The sequence below is a fragment of the Equus quagga genome, chromosome 19 (assembly GCF_021613505.1).
Source record: "Equus quagga isolate Etosha38 chromosome 19, UCLA_HA_Equagga_1.0, whole genome shotgun sequence".
Taxonomy (NCBI): domain Eukaryota; kingdom Metazoa; phylum Chordata; class Mammalia; order Perissodactyla; family Equidae; genus Equus; species Equus quagga.
This window is the reverse complement of record NC_060285.1, coordinates 38,263,163-38,285,539: the sequence shown is the minus strand read 5'-3', so window position 1 is coordinate 38,285,539 and position 22,377 is coordinate 38,263,163. Positions and strand designations below refer to the sequence as shown.

At 34.3% G+C, this 22,377-nt stretch overlaps 1 protein-coding gene across 1 annotated transcript in view; it reads left to right on the top strand.

Annotated features, from left to right (window-relative positions):
* Positions 1 to 1,320: 1,320 nt before the first annotated feature.
* Positions 1,321 to 22,377, top strand: part of PTPRQ (protein tyrosine phosphatase receptor type Q) — a 196,858-nt gene continuing 175,801 nt past the window's right edge. The window contains exons 1-8 of the mRNA XM_046646540.1: positions 1,321 to 1,435; positions 8,581 to 8,741; positions 9,537 to 9,648; positions 10,309 to 10,535; positions 12,923 to 12,992; positions 18,068 to 18,267; positions 19,440 to 19,689; positions 21,266 to 21,394. Coding sequence (XP_046502496.1) covers positions 1,321 to 1,435; positions 8,581 to 8,741; positions 9,537 to 9,648; positions 10,309 to 10,535; positions 12,923 to 12,992; positions 18,068 to 18,267; positions 19,440 to 19,689; positions 21,266 to 21,394 — 1,264 coding nt within the window. The remainder of the gene's footprint in view (positions 1,436 to 8,580; positions 8,742 to 9,536; positions 9,649 to 10,308; positions 10,536 to 12,922; positions 12,993 to 18,067; positions 18,268 to 19,439; positions 19,690 to 21,265; positions 21,395 to 22,377) is intronic.

Below are 22,377 nucleotides of genomic sequence, written 5' to 3'. Positions count from 1 at the left end.
CAAAATAAAGAACTTGACTCCGGGTGTGGACTACACGTTTCATGTGGAGACAGTTAGAGGCAAAGATTACAGCGTATCTGTAATGAAAAAAGTGACTACAAGTAAGGAAATATCATAAATAAAATCTTTGCTTTATAGTTCTGTAAGATTTGAACTTTTGGCTCAACACAATTAAAGCTACTTTAGAACATAAAGTCTGATAATTAAGGAATAATGATCATAAGAATACGATTAAGAGAACTCTCAAAAAACATGAACTTTAAAAGAAAGTCTTTGTATGTCTAAATGTGTTGGGAACTAAAGAGTTATTTAATAATCTGAAGCCAACATGTGTAATGTATATATGTATGCAGGTACTTTCCATATATGTGACATATATGATATGTATATATGTACAGGTATCATATAAATGCATACATATATCATATATATATATACACACAGACGTGATATATAATATGATGTAATGATAAACACAATCCGTTTTCTATGAAATCGGGGTTTGTTAAACAGAGAACTTCTATCTTCTTTTCCTTGATGTTTGTAAATTCATTGTAAATCAGTTTCATAGTGCTTGAGGTGGAGTGGAGTAATAGTATTTGTTACCAATGATTCTTGTGAAAATTTGTGAGATCTACAGGATCCCCTCTCAGTGGAGACCAAATGATAATGCAAGAAACAACGTTACCTGCATTGAGTGGGTTAAAAATGTGGCAATTTAAGAATGTTAAAAAGTTTGATGTAACCAGAAGAACCACATTTGAAAGTGCTTTTACTTCTGTCCCTCACTCCCTCTCTAACTTATTTGTTTTATTTCATCTTCATTTAACATCTGCTAGGGGGTAGCTAACAAACCCGTGATTATATCATAGAAGGATACTTCTGGTTATGATCACTCAGGAGGCACAAGTCTCAATGAATGACTATTGGGAGTGATTAATGACTAATTGAGGAAAGATAATTGGGAATTAGGCCGGATATTATTCTGCCATTTATATTAAAACTTGTATCTAATATCCTATTTCTCTGTTTGCAGAGCTAAGCATGTAGGGTGCTATACATGAATACATTCAAGGATTATTACACGGATGTTTAGATTATATTATTCATGTTTGCTTTATTTTTACATATATATGTGTAATTTTTATTTACATATAATTTCTTCTTTCAACAGAACCATCTAGGATATGTGGCTTAACGTTAAAAGCTGTGAATACTTCTTCTGCATATTTAATGTGGAATCCAACAGAGACCAACTTCACTCATTACAAGATTTATATATCAAACAGAACATTTGCAAAAGAATATCTTATTTGGGGAATGATGACTGAGTACACAGTTACAGATCTGACTCCTGGTGGGATATATAACGTCACTGTACACAGAGTGAGAGGCAGTGTTGAAGGATCTGGCACATTTATCAGAGTTGTGGCAGGTATACACATTCTTTCTGATATTTCAAAATTTATATTTATATTGCATATTGTTCAGTTCAAAATAAACTTTCAATGCATTTCCTTGAAATTTGAAAATTTACAGTCTATAGACTTATTTCAGAGGGTAAAAATACTCATTTTACTGGGATATTCTGGGGATTTTTGAGATAACACATGTAAAATGTAAATTGGATAAAACAGTATCTGGCACACCGTCAGTACTCAATAAATGTAGCTAATATTATACTTGGTTTCACATCAAATTAGAGGTCCAGGCTGTGAAATTAGATGAGTGATTGGGGGGATCATCTCTTCTCCTAAAAACTTTGTATTTGGTCTCCTACTACATGCTATACACATGAAAAAAACATAGTCTTAGAATGTGTGGAGAGTAATAAAGAATAGAGGCATAGAAACACATATAGTTTAAGTCAAATTCATAGAGGAAGCAATGGAAATATATTCAAACTTATTGTGGTTGCACAGAAAAGGGGATGACCAGCTCCATAGCAGGGATGGAGAAGGTTCTTTGAGCTGGGAAATGTCTGTAAAAGGATAAGGAGTTTCCTAATCAGACTAGAATGATGTAGTGTGTGTGGAAAGGAGGATTGACAGGGAGAGGGAACAATTTATGCAAAATTATAGAGGTGTATTTTTGGAATCGTAAGCAATTCAATATTGCAAGATCTTGTTGTTATTATATAAGAGGAGAACAAAATCCTATCCTGAATAATTTAAAGCATCACTTTTAAATCCAAATGAAGCTGTGAAACCTATTAATATTTGAAATTTTTCAAAGAAAACAAGATTGCAGCAATAACTCAGAGATGACTTTTAAATGATCTTTAAGTCTGTGGATTTGACAGACAACTCAGACATATGATGATAACTCTGTCTATGGACATTTGTGATATGTATCACATACTGTTATTAGTTTCTTATTGTTGCTGTAACAAATTGCTACAAGTTTAGTGGCTTAAAACAACAAAGATTTATTATACCATAATTTTGTAAGTCACAAGTCCAATGTAGATTTCACCAGGCTGAAATGAAGGTATTTAGAGATCTGTATTCCTTTCTCTAAGTTCTAGGGGAAAATCCAATCCTTTTCTCATTCAGATCATTTGCAGAATTCTGTTCCTTGTGGTTGTAGGACTGAGGTAACCATTTCTTTTCTGGCTGTCAGCTGAGGGCTGTTCCCAGCTCTAGAGGATGCCTCATTCCTTGGCTTGTGATCCTCTTCCTCCATCTTTAAAGCCAACAAATGAGGACCGAGTAGCACCCATGCTTCCGATCCTCCTGCCTTTTTTCCTCGATCACATCTCTTCTGTCTTTCTCTTCAACTTTTAAGGGCCTGTGTGATTAGATTGGGCCACTTGGATAATCTAGGTTGACCTCTCTGTTTTTATGTTCATAATCTTAATTCTATCTACAAACTCCATTTTGCCATGTACTGTAATATTTAGTATTTAGGCATCTTTGTCACCATTATTCTACATGTCGTACACACTATTATTCTCCTAAATGTGATATTCATGTGATAATGCAAAACAAGAAATGAGTTTAGAATTTATACATCGGCTTTACTCCTGGATTTGACACTTATTAGGTGAGTACTATTAAGCAAGTTGCCTAGTATCTTTGACCATCAAGTTTCAGTGAAATTTGAATTAGATGATCTCTGAGATTGCTTATGGCTCTTAAACACTCTGTTACATCTTGTATCTTTTTATATTATTTATGTATAGATATCACACATCTTTAAATTTTCTTTAAAAGGCACATATGTTAAATGATGTATTGAATGTCATTTTCTTTGGAGTGTTATGATAGGTAAAATATACAATCAAACACATTAAAATTGGACCCACTCTAGAAGTTTTAGTCTGTGGCAGGGTTTCTTACTCTCAGTACTATTGATATTTTGAGCTGGGTGATTCTCCTTTGTGATGCTCTGTCCTGTGCATTGTAGGATGTTTAGCAGCATCCCTGACCTGTACCCACTAGATATCAGTAGGATCCTTTTAATCGTGGCAATCTTTTTTTCCTAGAAGTCCTCCAAGTCCAGAAATTGCCAAACTTGGCAAAATCACAACTGGTCTATCTATGGTAAGCATTGATATATGCGGTTGGATAGAAATATCGAATAGACCATTGAGCAAAGACTGAGAAAAGTTGCGATAAATAAAATGTTTTGCTTATATACAGGTAAAGGAGATAGTGCAATTAGTGTGAGTGACAGGATTGGCTCAGAATTTGGTCAGAGAAAAAAGTGACCAAGGTAATGTCAATATCAGAAAAGTTTCATGAAAATCTGGAGATTTTAATTAAAAAAGAGAGTACTTTGTGAAATAGTAGGAACTTGATGTTCTGGTTGTATAGCGTGGTTTAGGTGATGGTTCGAAAGATTACAGTAGGTAATGGAAGTCACTGTTAGAGGACAGCAGTAGTTTTGGAGGTGAGTTGATAAGAGGAAATGGGGAAGGATGGTAATCTAGGTTTCCGGGATCAGAATTAGATCTTGCTGCCCTACTTTTTAGAAAGAAGAGAGTGGTGATAATGGAACAACGCTGGCAGAGGACTGAGTGGATATGAGGAAGGGACTAAAGCTAAGAAATGAAAAAGCGGTAACATGATGGTTTTACTAAGAGATGACCATGATTTATAGAGAAAGATAGCAGAAGTAACAATAGCTATTAATCACAGCTTACATTTACCAAGCTCTTACCATGTTCAAGCCCCTCTTCTACACACTTTACATGTATTAACTTACTTTATTCTCACAACAATGTGAGGGGTAGGAGTATTATTATCCCCATATAGATGAGGCCACTGAGGTATGGAAAGGTTAAGGGTTTTGCCTAAAGTCTTATTTATGTGGCAGAGCCAGGATTTGAATCCAGTAACCCAGTTCCGGGACCTGTGACACTACCTGTACTAAAAATTGATTTTAGACCCTTGTGGTGCCCAGTATGATGCTTATTTATCAGAGGATGTTTATTTTATTTATAATTTATGTCTAGCCCATTTCCAAAATATGAGGAAGCTATAGGCATTTGAGAAATACATATTGCCTTGCCATGGGACATAGCGAGATGGAGTCTCTTGAAATTAAATTGGTGGTCACTTCAACTGATAATCTCAGACTTGAAAGGAAAATTATAGATCATGCTATTTAGTGCTTAAATCCTCTCTAAAATGTTAATTAATTCACGTGGGATTTTTCGATCTGCTGTTATTTGTAAGCCACTTTGTAAAGGTTAGAGGGGGGCCTTTCTCCTAGGAATTGAAAATGAGCACTGAAGCTGTTGTTCTTGGATCTAAATCCTGGCTCTGCCACTCATCTGTTAGCTTTGAGTCCTTGGTGAAGCTACCTAAATTCTTTGTTCCTCAGTTTTCTTTTCTTTTTTGCTGAGGATGATTCACCCTGAGCTAATATCTGTTGCCAATCCTCCTTTTTTTGCTTGAGGAAGATTGTCCCTGAGCTAACATCCATGCCAATCTTCCTCCATTTTTTGCATGTGGCATGCCACCACAGCATGGCCTGACAGGTGGTGTGAGGGTCCACACCAGGGATCTGAACCCTTGAGCCCCAGACCACTGAAGCAGAGCACGTGAGTTTTCTCATTTTTAAACAGCAATAATAATAGTATCTCCTTATGAATTTTTACAACTGTTAAATAAAACACTGTGTGAAAGTGCTTAGCACAGTGCACAGTGTATCATACACTGGGTAAGAATTATTTTTTATTATTTTACATGTCTTATGCATGAATATCTCATCAGCCATAGCCTGTATTATACCCAATGTATTATTTAATCATGGAAATATTTAAATGTGGTACACAAAGCTTATCATATATAGTGTTGGTACATAGGAAGTATAAATAAAAGCAAATAATAATGCCGATGAAACTTTTTGAGTCTTTGTATTTTATTTAAAAATATCTGTCAATTGTAAGCTTTTGTTTTTTGCTATCATTTGGATAGGCCTGTGCAACTGTTTTGTGCATGTTCTGAGATAGGTAGCATTTTGGCCTCACTTTGAATACACTCTTTAAGAGTCAGAATCTACTGAGGAGCTCGCTACGTAGCTGGCTTTCCCATTTTGAATCTCCTCTTACTCTCTTTCTCAAAGGTTAATGTGCTAGTAGTTCATACCAGAATTTTTCTTTTGAGGTCCTCCTGACTCTTTTGAGCCATTTTCCTTTATAGATGTGGGTCATGGGATCATATGTCTGTTTTTTCTCAGCTTCTCAAAATGCAGTTTAGGTAAATTTACTGAACTGCCAAGGGGAACAGTTGGGAGATGCTCCAGCCCCGCACTGTCCAATATGTAGGGATTAGTGACATGTGACTATCGAGCCTTGACAGGTGGCTAGTCCCAATTCAGATGTGCTGTAAGTGTGAAAGGCACGTGCAATTTCAAAGATGTAGGATGAAAAAAAAGTACCTCATTAATAATTTTATATTGATTAATGCGAAATGATGTTTTTGATATGTTTGCTTAAATAAAATACATTATTAAAATTAATTTTATTTTTAATTTATTTTCTTCATGTGGCTCACCTTTTAATTTTATTGGACAGTCCTGCTTTAGAGAATTGCAGACACATATTTAGGCATATGTAAGGCTGTGAGATATCCTGCAAAATAGAAAGCTATTAAAATTAAAAAAGAAATTATTTGACAAAGTGGTTTGATCACAGGACATCTATTAAATTCTAAGGATTTAGGGTTCTGAGGATTAACTTTTTACAAATTCTGGTCAAAAGAAAAATCCAGCTAAGCCTATTATTCTTTTTTCTAGCCCTAATTAAATTGAACATAATGTAGTATTTTTTTTTCCTCTCAGAACTCCAAACATATCCACCTCACAATCTGATTTTTATTGGTTTGTAACCATTAGGTTAAGAATTATATTTTTGCTTCATATTTTCTGACCTTTTTGGAGTTAAATTCCATGAAGTTCAAGTCATGTATTCATTATAGAGTTTACTTCCAGTTAGTTGAGGCTTCCAACTCATATCCAGGAAGCTGCACTCCTTCACAATGACCAAAGCGTCACTCCATCTCTACTACCTTTTTCTGAGGGCAAGCCTACCTCCTCTCTACCAAGAGTACCACAACATCCTACTGATTGGCTTCATGTTGCCATTTTGCTTCTCTCCAATTCATATACCATATTCTAGAGTAATTTTTTTTAAATGTCATATTGCTTTCCTGCTTAAAATTCTTCAATGCTTTCCATTGCATTTGGGAGGAAAAAAAATCTAAAATCTTTATTGTAGCCTGCGTGATCATCAGACTGTTCTTTCTTACTTGATCCTGAAACCCAGGCTAGCTTTTCTCAGTTACTCTGAGTTCAGTCCATTTCCAGGGCTTCTATCCACTCTGCTTCCAAAGGTCTTTATCAAACTGTCCTGAAGCTTCCAGGCCTTCTCTCTTGATCAGATTGGCAAATTTCCAGACAAATATATTCTTCCTCCTCTTGGTGAGATATACTTCATCCTTAGCCAAGAGTTCTCCGGTGTGTAACCTTAAACCACAGTCTAGGAGACTCTATCCTATCTCCCTCTCAGTCCAGTAAGCAGCCCGTCACTTCTCCTATCTTCATTTTTCTTGCAAAGTCTCATCACAGGTCTTTTTCTAGTTCCTTGTCTAAAACTTCATGGGTATTAAGTACTTTCTGGGACCCTTGAGGACATAGTATTAGCCTTCATGTAAGTCACCAAGTGCGAGTAGTAGGTGCTTGGACTTTTGTCATATTAGACTTATACCTATACCTACTTTCATGTGAGCTGGTGCGGAGAATCAAGCTCGTTTCTCTCAGGCTTGAGAATGCAGAATGCAGAACGATCCAGGAAACATGCCAGCAGCCATGCACAAGAAAGGAATTCTACCCATCACAAACTGGATATTTCTCGATATTTCACTTTGGGTTTACAGTGTTTTTAAAGAGTTATTTTAAAACTGTGGTACTCACTATATGGACAATTTGGAGATGATGCCAAGAGAATGCTTGTGTCTTTGAGAGTGTCATGTTGGAAATTAATTGATCGATATTAGCTTTGGGTACTAGAGAGAAGGTTATATTATAAGCATTAAAGGAAGTTTTCAAAAGAGATAAAGAAAAACGATTCTAAAACTAATCCCTCTCCCCCTGAAAGTGTACCAAGGGATTGACCCATTGTGTTAAGATTTCCATTTTATGCAATGTGCCCTGTCACTTTTTTTGGGAAATGTACATTTTATTTTTTCTATATATCCACTTTCAAACCATCCTTGGTGGTGGTGGTGGTGGTGGTGGGGGAGGTGTTTAAAATGATAAATGGAGTTGAGTGATTAGTTCCAGAGTCCCTTGTTTTGGAAATAGTGTTAGATCAGGTCTGGATCAGGTCTGTTTTTCACATGCTTGGCTGTGTAATCTCTCTCCCGCCCCCTATATTGTTTGCCTGGAATCTGCACTAAAGATAAGGCAGAGCGCAAACCTGACTCACTGGCAAACAATCACAAGAACTTTATGTAGAAAACTCCCTTCACGGAGGTACAGGCAGCGTAAACAAAACTGGAAATAGTGGAAGCAAAGGTAGAAAAATATGGTTGAAATGGCTAGGACAATTAGTACTTATTATTTAAAAACTATCATATTTCTTTTCCAATATGAAAACCTAACTTATCTTCTCTTTTAAAGAAACACCTAACTAAATATTCATCAGAAATGCACACCCTTTAAAATATTTGGCACATTTTGGTTATAGTTTTTCCCAATTATCTTCCGTTTGGGAAGTATCCAGGTAAATCATTGCATAAATAGTTTGTACTTTGCTTTAAATTGATTCAATTTTTCAATTAGAGCATAAGCTTCAAAGAACAATCTGGTCGACCAACAGATTTTAATAGATAGGGAATATCCCATAAATAAATACATAAATTAATATTTCTGGTAATTAAATTTAAAAACTAGATATTGTTAAGGATATATGTTCCTAATACCTACGTATAGCTAGAGATAATTTAAAGGACTCAATGCTTTCCAACATGTGGTTATTTTAAAACCTGGCTCTTGGACTATCAATTTTCATTTTTTCTTTGAAGATTTAGGAGAATAACGCTATTTTAAACCTCTATTTTTCAATATCAGAACCGGAAAAACCCGAGAAACTTAAAGTCTTCAATATTTCTGCACATTCCTTTTCTCTGCGCTGGAGCCTGCCCTCCGGCCATGTGGAAAGGTTTCATGTGGATCTTGTTCCTGACAGTGGCTTTATTACTATCAGAGATCTTGGAGGTGGAGAATATCAGGTATAGTTTTCACGATCATACTTGCTGAGCCGACTTGTATTTATATTTGGTCCTAACAGGAAAGTTCTTTAAAAAACTCATCCACCATGAAAACTTACTCCTTTGAGAGTTTTTAAAAGCATAACATGAAGACAAAAACGTTGATGCCGAATTGATGAGTGTAAGTTTCAGCATGGGTGGACTGTTACCTTAGCAACGTCTGTGCTTTTTTTTTTCAAAGTCTACCCTGAACCTACAGCCAGCCATCCAAGGGTTCATGAATAGTTTAACAAAGAAAGGGCAGAGCTATTGAGTAATCTAGGCTCATTAATTGTGTACTTGCCAGGAGGATCTTTCTTTAAATCATTAATGCAGGCAACATTTCTCTCCAGAGCCATCAATGTGATTCCACTGCCTGAAAAATGTAATAAAGATGGATTTTCTTATCATTTTTCTTTTACTTTTTATTGGAACTTCAGATACACAGGTATTTCATACACACTCTTAAAAAACCAGGGCTAAGCAATGGGCTGTAGATTTCCTAAGGCTCTTAAATAGCTGTTTCTTATGACAATGAACTAGGATGGAAGTACTGATTTAGCCTTTGATAACAGTATGTTTTGTAAGTTTTTATTGTGTGTTATTTGGTAAATAGTCATATAAGAAATTTATATTTTACAGTAATACAGGATGTGTTGTGATATTTTAAACAGTGCGGAGTTGTATAGTGAAGTGTTGCTTTGTTTTTTGATTGTGATAAATTTATTATTTTGGCTTTCCAGAATTTAACACAATTATTGGTTTTTGGTGTTCTAGGTTGATGTTTTCAATGCTCTTCCTGGTACTAGGTACGAAGTAACCATCTCTTCCATTTCTGCTACAACATACAGCTCACCTGTTAGTAGAATAGTGACAACGAACGTGACAAGTGAGTATATGTTTTCAATTATCTTTTTTATGAAGTATTTGGAGCCAATGTAAATCTATTGGATGGGAATACTTGTATTGACAAGATGTGCATTATATGCATGAAAACAGTTGAATAATTAAAGCAAAATGGAAACTTAAGTGATTTCTTTAGACCCTGCATTCTACTGGTTCTCTAGCTTCTTTTTGCTTTCCAAGTGCAAAGATAATTATTCTATATTTGCTTGTGACATGGGTCAGAGTGACTGTCAGTGGTAGTATTTAAATAATACAGAACCATGAAATTAAACTCACTGTACTTGCTCTAGAAGAATTATTCAGTTTGTAAGACTGTTGCTTGTTTTCTTAGTTTTTGTGTGTAAGCCCTGCATCAAGTAAGTTTATTTTAAAAATGACTTGGCATTAAAAGTATATTTGGCGTGTAGTATTTACTAGCATTCCATTTTTTACATTCTTATAAAAGAATGTTTTTGGTATTCCCCAAAGCATTTAATCTTTTTTTTCTTTTGGTAGAAAACTCTAGGGAAGATAAACTCACATTTAAAAGACCACTAGTCTTTTAGAACTTCAAAAGTCTACATTTGTAAATATTTTTCTTACATATGATTGTGAAAATATAATAATTATTTGACCTTCTAACAACATGATGTTTTTTAAACAGAACCAGGGCCTCCAGTCTTCCTAGCAGGGGAAAGAGTAGGATCTGCTGGGATCCTTCTCTCTTGGAATACACCACCAAATCCAAGTGGGAGAATTTTATCTTACGTTGTGAAATACAAGGAAGTTTGTCCATGGATGCAAACAGTATATACACAAGTTAGAGCAAAGCCAGACAGTCTGGAAGTCCTTCTTACCAACCTCAATCCTGGAACAACGTATGAAATCAAGGTAATTATTTTGTAAATAATTAGTATTAAAATATTTAATCCATTTTAAAAGTGAAGGAGCTTGTTCCACTGTGTCAAACTTTTGCTCCTGAATGCAGCAAGTGACTGAAGAATGAGCATCTGAGTCATGGCCTCAGAGCCCATCTGGGCTTTTAAAACTTGAACAAATATCATCTCTTTTCATTTTTATGTATATTTACATAATTTGCCTATTTTAAAAAGCTTTAGTTTAATGACTTTTTAAATGCATAAAACAAGTTTAAATTAAGTAATTTAGGCTTTATAAGTGAAAATATTCTACTTTTTCATGAAATTTAAAGTTAGCTTTGTTATTTTTTTCTTAATCTTGTTGTATTTCCATGTGTCATTGAGATTTTGATAATGGTTCAAAAGCTTCAAAAAAACCAGTTTCTCAAAGAACAATGGATTATGTTCAGTTCCATTCAGCAAATATTTCCTGAGCACCTACATGTCTTTTATGTTTACAAAAATGTTTAGTCCTTAACAATGTTAAATATGCAAAATCTAATGACATCTTATTTAAATACTTTATTAAAAAGAGCATATAAAAAGCAGTCCTAAATTAAGTAGACCATATGAAAATGTTTACTTTTAAGAGATTTCTATGATATTTCCAGAGGACAGTAAAGAATACAGGTATCTTCTTGCTCCTCCCTATTTTTAACATGACATCAATATGTTCTTTGAGCCTTGAATATAGAGAAAAAATCTATAAAAGCCATGTAAATATGTGATACTACGTAACTGAGATGGCCATCTGGCTAGACAGAAATGATGGGAAAGAGATATGTGCCTGGGGTTTTGTCCTTATTGCAAGTATGCCTGTTTGTAGAATCAAAAAACAGAGTAAGAGCTGTAGAGCATATACCAAAATAGGGGTCCCCCAAAGGATAAAAGTAAAAAGCAAACTTTTACTTATGCAGAGGTCAAAATCAAAGATTTATGATGGCTATTTCACTGCAGAAACATGAGTTAAAGAGTAGGCAACCTTTTTCTAACTGACATCTGAAAATTATATAGTCTAGATATTTTCTATCAATAAGCACGTATTCAGATTAATTTATGTGTTAAGATATGCTATTGGGGGTTATATATAAAGATTAAGTTTTAATATGATATAAGAAGCTATTGCTGGTTGAAAGGTGATTTAGCCTACCTAGTTCTGCTTAGATCTCTTTTTATGGAGTAGGAATTTTTATTCCTTAGAATTCTCTTATTTCAGGCCTGTTGGGAAGCCCTTATTCTCCTTTTCATCCCACACTTTATAAATCATTGTTGTGACCTTTACTCTCTTGAAATAAACGTTAGGCATTGCAGAATTCCAAAGGGTATTTGGCATGGTAAATTTGATATCTTCAAATGTAGATATCAAATCTACATGATATGGGGAAAATCCTGTTAATTACTTTCCATGTGTTATTTCATTTAGTCCTCAGAACAATCTTATGACATAGATACGTTATTATTCCCATTTTAAAGTAAAGGGAAATATGACTTGGAACAGTTAAATTGCGAACAGACAGTCACCCGGGGATTGGCAGAGCTGCAATTTAAACCCAGGCTGTCTGACTCCAGTTATGGCATTTGAAAGAGCTTAAGAGTTTTGTTCTCATGTATGACAATTTCTCTGCCTATTCCAGCATGTTTGACTAGAACGTTCAGGTCAAAAATAATTTTCCCATCTTTTAAATTCTATAATACTTAGTTTAAAGGATTAATTAGACCTACTTATTTGAAAAGTGGTTTTCCTGAGTATTTATTTATTTATTTGATTAGATTGTAACTCTCAAGGCAGACACTGTATATACGGTCTCATATTTGTTACAGAAATAATCATGGTGTCTTGCATAGAATGAATAGTGGAAAGAGGTTGAGCTTTAGAAATAAGCACGACTTCAACCAAATTCTGGTTCTACTACTTATTCCTGTGTGATTTTGGGCAAGTTACATGACCTCTCTCAACCAGTTTTCTCATCTATAAAATGTTGGCAATCACACCTCATGTTTTAATTATATGGATAAAATGCGATGTGTGAAATTCCCAGTAGATTTCCTGATACGCAGAAGTTGCTTAATAAACAGTAACTGTTGTTGTTATTACTACCCATGGACTATTAAACTTGATTATTAATTTCTCCATTAGGAATCTGGGAAATCTGTTGATTCAAACTATGCTGCAAATATACCCTTAGGGGAAATGGAAATATGGAATAGCTCCATATTTGCCTTCCACTTTGGGAGTTATAGGAATTAGAGGGGAAAGTACCTTTATCATTTATCTTATGGACAAATCAAAGTTTTATTATTTAAGACTCTCTTTAATTAGACAGTAAAAAGCTTAAACATAGTTCTTTTGGTCTATTCTAGGTTGCTGCTGAAAATAGCGCTGGCGTTGGAGTGTTTAGTGACCCATTTCTCTTCCAAACTGCAGAAAGTGGTAATTTTCCTAAATCATTCTAAGTTATTTTAAATTAACTTAGTGTGAGTTTTCGTCATTTAAAATAAATAGGGATGTAAGCAAAATTTGACACCAAAATGCCTAAAATTTTCAACAGCATGGTCATTGAATTACTTTTACAGTCTTCTTGGATAGTAAATTTATTCATTGAAACATATATTGTTATTTTTGATTATAAAGGCAGTAAGTGTTAACTTAGAAAACTTTGAATAAACAAAAATTTAAAAACAAAGTGAAAATTATTCATGGCACTATTAAATGAAAAACCCTGTTACCATTTTGGTGCATTTCTGGCTGGTCTTTTTTTCCCCCGTGAATATATGTCTATGTGACTGTATATTAATGAAAGTAGACTTGTGTGATTTATGCAAGTTTATATCCTGCCTTTTCTACCTAACATCAAATCATAAGCATTTTTATGACATGAGACTTTTGGACATATGGACTTTAGTGGTTATCATATTATTCTACAACAAGCAGTCACTGACACACCAATTTGACACCTCCATCCTTCTAGTGGCTGAGAGGAAAAATTTGATATGACCCTTGATTCCTCTCTCTCAGTACACTCTAATCTATCAACAAATCCTCCCAGCATTATATCAAAATGTATCCTGAATCAAACCCCTATTCCTAATTACTCTAATCCAACCCATTGTCATTTCTTGCCTGAACAATTGAACGTCTCCTCAGTGGTTTTCCTGTTTCCAACTTGCCTGCCTACAGTTTACTGTCTGTCTCCACAAGAGCCACATCATCTTTTGAAACATGAGCCAGACTGTGTTACTCTTCTTTTCCTAACATAGCTCCTATCTCATTCAGAACAAGTCCCTAAGTCCTTCCCATGGCCTACCATGCTCTTTATCTTCTTACCCGTCTCTGACTTCATCTCTTACCATTCTCTCCTCCCTCCATCTACTCCAGCCACACTGATCTTCCACCTCAGGTCCGTTGCACTTGCTATTCCCTCTGCCTGGAAAGCTCTTTCACTACATATCCATAGAACTCTCTCCTCCAGTTAATGTAAATCTCATGTTACCTTTCCTGACTACACCTTCTAAAATAGCCCCTCTTTCCTTCTGTCCATCTCTATTTTCAACAAATTTCTTTTTCTTCATTGGACCAGCATGCCATGTAACACATTTACTTACTCATTTTTTTACTGTATATATTATCCTAGTACAACACAAACTTTGTGATGAAAATAAGTTGTTATTGAATGGAAATGCTTTTATTTATTTAGTAATTCAGCTATTTGTAGCAAAAACTTAGAACCAATAAATAGAAAAGTGATTAAACTAACAATAGTATCTTCATTCAACAACAAGCATTTTCTGTGGCGCTTATGTTCTAGTGGGGTAAGAGAAATAATAAGTGAGTTACTAAGTAATATATCAGGCTGGTGAAAAGTGCTATAAAAACAATTTCTATAATTTTGTGCAACTATAAATGTTCTACATATTTAAAGATAAAAATCTTCCAGTGGTCCATTGCCGCAGGGATTAATTGACATGGGCCCTATGTGTCTGGAAAGGATGATGCAATGGTCAGTGTTAAAAATACATGGGAGGGGCCGGCCTTGTGGTGCAGCAGTTAAGTTCGCATGTTCGGCTTCTCGGCGGCCCGGGGTTCACCAGTTCGGATCCCGGGTGCGGATATGGCACTGCTTGGCATGCCATGCTGTGATAGGTGTCCCACGTATAAAGTAAAGGAAGTTGGTCACGGATGTTAGCTCAGGGCCAGGCTTCCTCAGCAAAAAGAGGAGGACTGGCAGTAGTTAGCTCAGGGCTAGTCTTGCTCAAAAAAACCCCACAAAAACATGGGACAGTCTTTGTGGCTCTGTTCCTATTTGAGACCCCATCTAGAGAAGTATGTGAATAAATGCTCTATGCCATAGAAGGAATTAAGAGATAATTCCGTAGTTTATTTAAAATTAGAAATTAATGATTCATGAGGTCTAACTTTCTCTTGTTGATTTTGAATATATTGACTTTCAGATTACTAACACAACTAAAAATCAAGTGGAAAACTTATCATTTTAAAATTACATATTCACTAGGATATAAAAGAAAAATCTATTATTTGTGTTTTCAGTTTTAGGGAAAATAGCTGGAATAATTTTTGAATGACATTGCAAATAGTTTTGCCTTCTTTTTTTTAACTCATCTTGGTACAGTGTCTGATAAAGTGTGATACAGGCAGACTGTGATTTCAACTTGACAGTATTTTGAACTTTACGTATTTTGTACTCTGCTAACTGACATAATTCCTAAAGTTATTTGCTTTCTTGGCAAATTATCTTTGAGAGACACTAGAGAATCTCTGGGATGGAATGAAAATAGTCCTGCAACAGGAGCCTCACTCTGGTTCTGACCTGCAGTGTGTTCTTGGGCAAACTGCATAATTATGTAATTGCTCTTGCCTTGTCTTTCCTTCTCTTTTTGTGAATGTAGAGGTAAAACTGTGATGGAAATATAAATTTGGTTAGATCACTGATCTCCAATTTTTCCCCCAAGTACTTCTTTTTATTAATTATGCTACGCAGAACTCAAATTTAATGAAGATTTCTGTGGAATACATAAACTGCATGTATTATTATTAAATCAGAAGTAATTTTTTCCCCATGAATCAAAATACTTCTAGGAAGAATATAAAGTTAACCAGTTATACCAATCTGAGTTGATATTCCATCCACAAGCGCAAAAATCTCAACTTTTTAACTTCCCATGCGGCATTATTTCAAGCAAATGTAGAATTTATTTTAGTTTCAAAATATGAGAAATATCTCTTGTACCTCCATTTCCAACCTGATGGATCCTTAGAAATGTAGGAAAATACTTTTAGAAGTCTCCATATTGGATTTATAGAAGTTTTTATTTGTCTCAAAAATGTATGTTTTGTACAGTCTGCACTTTGAAAGTTGTAGGCACTTTCATATACTTGCATAATTTATGCATGCCACTTGTCTAGATATGTCCTCAAAGTGTGTGGAAGCCTCTTATCTGAAAGATGAAATGACTCTATAAGCATAACTTTTTGGTATTTCCATGTCAAATCTTTACTTGGATCAAGATGGATATATTCACTCTATAAAAATCAAGAGATGGTGAGATTTTAGTACATAGAAGTCCAGAAGTAGAAGCTAGAATATTTAAAATAGGGGAAGAATTGCCGAGTACAGAAAAGAGCCAAGATTAGTCTTCGGACACATGAAGGCGCAAAAGGAAAACACATGGAGACACATTTTATTGAGACAAAAATAATTTCAAGCAAATTAATAAAAGTGCCCTCTTTTTCACTAAATGTTTAATAAATTTAATTAATTTCTATCTATTTAGTGTTTCAAAATCATGCTTTGAAATTTGATAAAGGTTTGGTTTCCTTAAAATTCAAACTTCTCTGCACTTGAGTAGTCCTCTATGACTATTAAGGCCCGTTTGGAAATGTGTCAGCTTGTCTGAAATTTGTTACTGATATATATTTCAGGCATGCTTATAAAAATGTGCATAGTTTGCACAAGTAAGAAATTTAAAAGTATGATTAAGATTTATGATAAAAGTTTTAATTCTTATAATTTCATAGCATTATATATTTAACAGATTTTTTCCTTTCGCTGTATTATATTTTATCCACCTAAAAGAAATTCAAGTGTTAAATCTTTAGTATAAGAAAGTTATCATATTGTCATTATCCTTCTTAAGCTTTAATTACTTCCATTTATCAGATTCCCTTGAAGAAAAATATTTACATCCATTATTTCATCCCTTATTAATGATTAATCACTCCCCAAGTTGTTGTATTTTATTTTTTTCCATTAAAATGGAACTGTCCTTACGTTTCTTAATTTCTACCATTTAACTCATCATTTACATACAGCCCTCTTTCCCAGAACCTAACTTTCTCATGTAATTTATATGGCTTTCATTTACAAATCATATTTTGGCATTCTTCTCTACAATGTACACCTACACTCTAGTTCTCTGATTTCTTAATATTAGGCACCTCTACTATCACTTATATTGTTTTACCCCAAAAAGGTCATGTTTTGCTTTGATTTCTTTCAATAGTGACTTGCCATGTTTGTTCTATATTCTAAAGGATCTTGATTATTTACTCTGTCAGTTTTCCATAACTTACCTTGAAATTAGTGGGCATAATTTTCCTTCATTCTTGGCCTTCTCTTTGTCTCATCTCAACTAAAATAGCATACAGATTATTATTATGCAGATTATTAATAATTGGTAGCAAAGTATCATGAATTCTGATGAGACTTGATTTTGTGGATGTATACAACTCAAAATATAACAACAACCTATTGAGTGGTATGCAGTTTATGTTATATACTAGATATTTATATACATTCTGGAAATGTGCTTTTTGGATAATAGTTTCAGTTTGCCACTTCTTCATTATTTAAGGAATATGCATAATTCCAAAACATTTCAGCAAGTAAGAGATTCATTATTTAAATTTATTTGTATAATCACAAACAACTGTTGACTGAATTTTTTTCAGACTTACTTGGAATATTTCATCAATAGGTCTATTGGCCAAATAATCCTGAAGTAAAGCTTATTTGCCTCTTTTTCTTTTTTTAAGATTAGCCCTGAGCTAACTGCTGCCAATCCTCCTCTTTTTGCCGAGGAAGACTAGCCCTGAGCTAATATCCATGCCCATCTTCCTCTACTTTATATGTGGGATGCCTCCCACAGCATGGCTTTTGCCAAGCTGTGCCATGTCTGCACCCGGGGTCCGAACTGGCGAACCCCGGGCTGCGGAGAAGCAAACTTGTGAACTTCACTGCTGCTCCAGTGGGCGGCCCCTTATTTGCCTCTTAAACACAAATCTATGGGCACAATTTCCAGTTCTTTATTTTAGGCAAAAGTCAATTAAATATATTTCAAAAAGTCTCATGGAAGTAGATTTTATCCAATGCATTGTATATTTAATTTCGTATAACATGGGAGATGTAGCATCCCCAAATTATATAAATACCATTCTAAGCTTTATAACAGTGTTTTTCCTCTCCTTCAATTCCTCTCCTCACCTCTCAGCTCCAGGAAAAGTGGTGAATCTCACGGTGGAGGCCTTTAACTATTCAGCAGTAAACCTGATTTGGTATTTACCTCGGCAACCAAATGGCAAAATTACCAGCTTCAAGATTAGTGTCAAACACGCCAGAAGTGGGATAGTAGTGAAAGATGTCTCCATCAAAGTAGAGGACATTTTGACTGGGAAATTGCCAGAATGTAATGTAAGTATCGTGGAACACTTCTTATGTCTCAAAAATTCGAAGCAAACTTATGTCTTGAAGTTTCTGGCATCTGGATACTGTGTATTTCACAGAAAAGTTTATTATTAGCTCTTTGATTCCTTATAGTATTAGGTTATAGTATCAAGTTATACACAATTGGCTACACTCAAGGTAGAATAAGAGAAGGGTTTGAGAATTCAAGAGCGCGATATCAAAATTACTTAGGGAACCCTGGGAAGACTTCACAAATTTGAGGAGCACTAATGATGCCTTGGAGTAAGGACAGGTGGAGACTGTGTGAGGGCCCCATTCTGGGTGGATACTTTATAAAGCTCTGAAGTAGCAAAGTGTTGAATTCATTGGAAAAAAGTGACTTCCATGTGACAGGAGGGAGGTGGAGGGAACAGCCAAGGTTAAGTTTATGCAAGTAGATTATTTTTGTGGTGCATTATCTTTGGTGAATTTGTTATTACTCTAGTCATTGATGGGAAGTGCCTAGAAGTATTGTAATAATGCTTTTACAAAAATAATTTTGATGATCTTTGTGATTTTATTGATGGAGAAGCAGTCAAGCAAAATTACTTTTGTTTTAAATGCTTTAAGTTATCGAAGTCTCAAAATCTTTTTAAAATTAAGATATATTTAAAATATATACGAACATGCACATATGCACACACAACACGTATTCTATTGGCTTTATCTATTGAGTACTTATGAGAACAAAAATGGTAGTAACAATAAGAGGTAACCTACGCTTGAAATTTCACAAAAGGTAAAATATTTCATCTCTTTGGCTCTTGCATTTTTACATGAATTTTTAAAGTTCTTACTAATGATTTTACTGCAGTTTTACCTTTCTTCTAAGCCATCTGAAATCCTACTCATAGAAAGATTAAGGTATAAAGGATGCAATAAATATATTCTTTTCTAAAATTGTAGGCAGGTATGATACTGGTATAACTATAGACAATAAATGGGTAAAATTAAAATCTAGCAAATTTGTCCATAACTTGAATTGGTAAATTAATCTGTTAAAATCTTAACCAATCATAGACATACAAACACAAATTAAGAATAATACCTGTAGTATAAAGAAAAAAATGAATTATGCTTCTCATGTTCACCAACAGATACCACATTATTTCTTCATTGATATTTATTTTATTCACTAGGAGAATAATGAATCTTTTTTATGGAGTACAACCAGCCCTCCTCCAACTCTTGGTAGAGTTACACCTCCATCCCGTACCACATATTCATTGAGCACGTTGGCACGGAGTAAGATTAGCTCTGTGTGGAAAGAGCCTATCAGTTTTGTAGTGACACATTTGAGACCTTACACGACGTACCTTTTTGAAGTTTCTGCTGTTACAACTGAAGCAGGTTACATTGATAGCACGATTGTCAGAACGCCAGAATCAGGTATGGTTTCATCTTTTTTTGTAGAAAAAAAAGAGTTAAATTATTTATAGAATAATCTTTCTTTTTTTATACAGATCTTTTTGTTAAGACCTTTCTTTCCTTTCAATAACGTTTTCCCTCCTAATAATAGATAATAGGCATTCCATCTGGAGCATCTCTAACTTTAATGCTCTTTTATAATACTAACAGAAGCATCCAAAAGGAGAAAGGAGGTTTGAAAGACAGGATTCTTGAGCTAATAACCACTATCCTAACATCAGCTTTCATCACTCTGTGACCTCAGCAATTTTTCAAAATCATCTCTGCCTTTCTACGTCTTCTACAATCATCTGGACCCTTCTCTCACTGATACTGCTATTACCAAAGGTGGAGATAACACCTGCAGTAGCAGCAATATCATGTGATTAACATTTCAGTGTCAGACAGAAACAGTAGTTGAAAAATATCCCTATTTGGTCCTCTTTGAGCTGAAGTTTCCTCCTGTGAAAAATGGGGACCGTAATAGTACCTTCTTTATGGAGATGGTGTTATTATTAAATCAGTATAATTAGATATTATTATTACTACTAAATTCTAAGAATACATATTTCTAGTATGGATATTTATATATTTAATTACGGTATTATGTCCGCATCCACATAAGTTTATATATATACAGGTGTATATAAAACCATACTACATACGACCCTACTAAACATATAGTATTAGACATTCACCTGCGATTGGTAGTTTTTGCGGTCACTGGAAGCTATTACTGGTAATTTCACTAAAGCACAGTATTTTTTCTGATGACATAGCTATCAGGTCGTATCATTTCGTTACATATAAGTTTCTTTCTTCTTGATTTGAATAACCATCTTTGAATTGTACTATTTCCTTCTTACATTCTCCTTACTTCTCTTATACAATAAAAAAAAAAAAGCAATAATTTCATGAAGGTCACACAAAGTGAAACTTGGTAGACAAAAGTTTGATTTGAAAAAAATATTTGAAATGTTTCATTTCAGTTAAAAAAAGAGTAAAATGTAGAAACCCGCCTATGAAAAATAGCCTATTTTAAATGTCATTATTTTTTGTTACTAGTGTTATATTAGAATCTTCTAACTGTAGGTGGTAAATTTCCTCTCAGAACCAAATACAAATATTGATAGAAAAAGTAAAGATCGTTCCCAATATGTTCTGAAGGTTGAGTCCTTTCCTTGACCCTTCTACTGTGTACACCAGAGGAAGAGTGTTTATTAAGCCAGATACCCAGGCCTTGTTGAATGCAATATAAATGTCGCAGGACAATGTAACTATGAGGAACTATATAGGAATGAAACGCCCCGTGCAATCATGTATGGCATAAAACTAGTAATTGTTGCAAATCAGTTCATCTAATGATCCAGCATATCTTATTCAAATTCTTCAACTATATTCTATTTTTCCTTTTTTTTAAGTTAAAAGAAACTCTTTGCTGTTAGTGTGATATTTTATTTTGTCTTGGACTTTGCGTTTTATTATATGTATTTAATATGATGCTATTTTATTTTAAATATATATCTATTATTTATTCATTTTTTAATAATAATTTTAGTGCCTGAAGGACCGCCACAAAACTGTATAACAGGCAACATTACAGGAAGATCGTTTTCAATTTCGTGGGACCCGCCAACTATAGTAACAGGGAAATTTAGTTACAGAGTTGAATTATATGGACCATCTGGTAAGTCTTAATCAGTTTTGTGCTACCTTTTGGAGTAAGAATTGTATAAAATATGTTACTATTATCAAACTTTTTGAAAGTATCAAATTCTTTTTTAAAGACTCTATAATTAAAGCAAAGACTAGAAAAGTAATAAGGAAGGTGAGGCTGTTTGAACTTTTTGTTTAAAACCGTAAATAAGTATAAGAGTGGCAAAACATGGTCCATGTTCCATATTTCATGAGAAGAAGCTGAAAGAACAGGAGATAACCCTTCAAAAAGAGAAATGTTAAAGGAGATTAACGTCTTCAAATATTTGAACAGGAGGCCCTTGACTTACCCTGATTGCAAATATATTTATGAAGAACAAAGGGCTTCAGTTATATTAAATCAGATTTCTACCTAGAACAAGGAATCCCTTTCTAAAAATCAGAGCTCTCTAAAAATAATTTGGGCAACTTTATAATGTAGTGAGTTCTCCATCTTTGTGGACAAGCAAGACCTGGACATCCACTTGTCAGATATTTTGAGGGGCCAAATACTATATTATCGGAAGTTAATTGAGTAAACTCTAAAATTCTTTCCTAGTCTGAGATCCTATGGTTCTATGAAAGGTTTATTTCAAATAGTAATGAATTAACATAAACTCACCTATTATCGTTTATTTGGAAGAAAGCAAAAATAGATAAAGGGCCAAATTTTTCATTTTGAGATTACTCATAATCTATCACGAATCACATGAGTAACTTTTGTTTCTCATCCCGAAGTACTTTGTGTTCCTAAAATTCTGAAATTTTTGCAGTTCCTAAAAAAAAAGGTAGTCCTTTTTCTCCCTCCCCCTTCAATACACACAAATAGAAACCAAACACACCTTTTCTATCTAGTATTATTTTCCAAGACTTTGACAAGGTACTTTTTGATCTGTGAGGCTGATAAATCAAGTAAGTTGCACCCAGTAACTATTCCATTTAGCAACATGAAGGTCATTAGTGATCTTGACACGA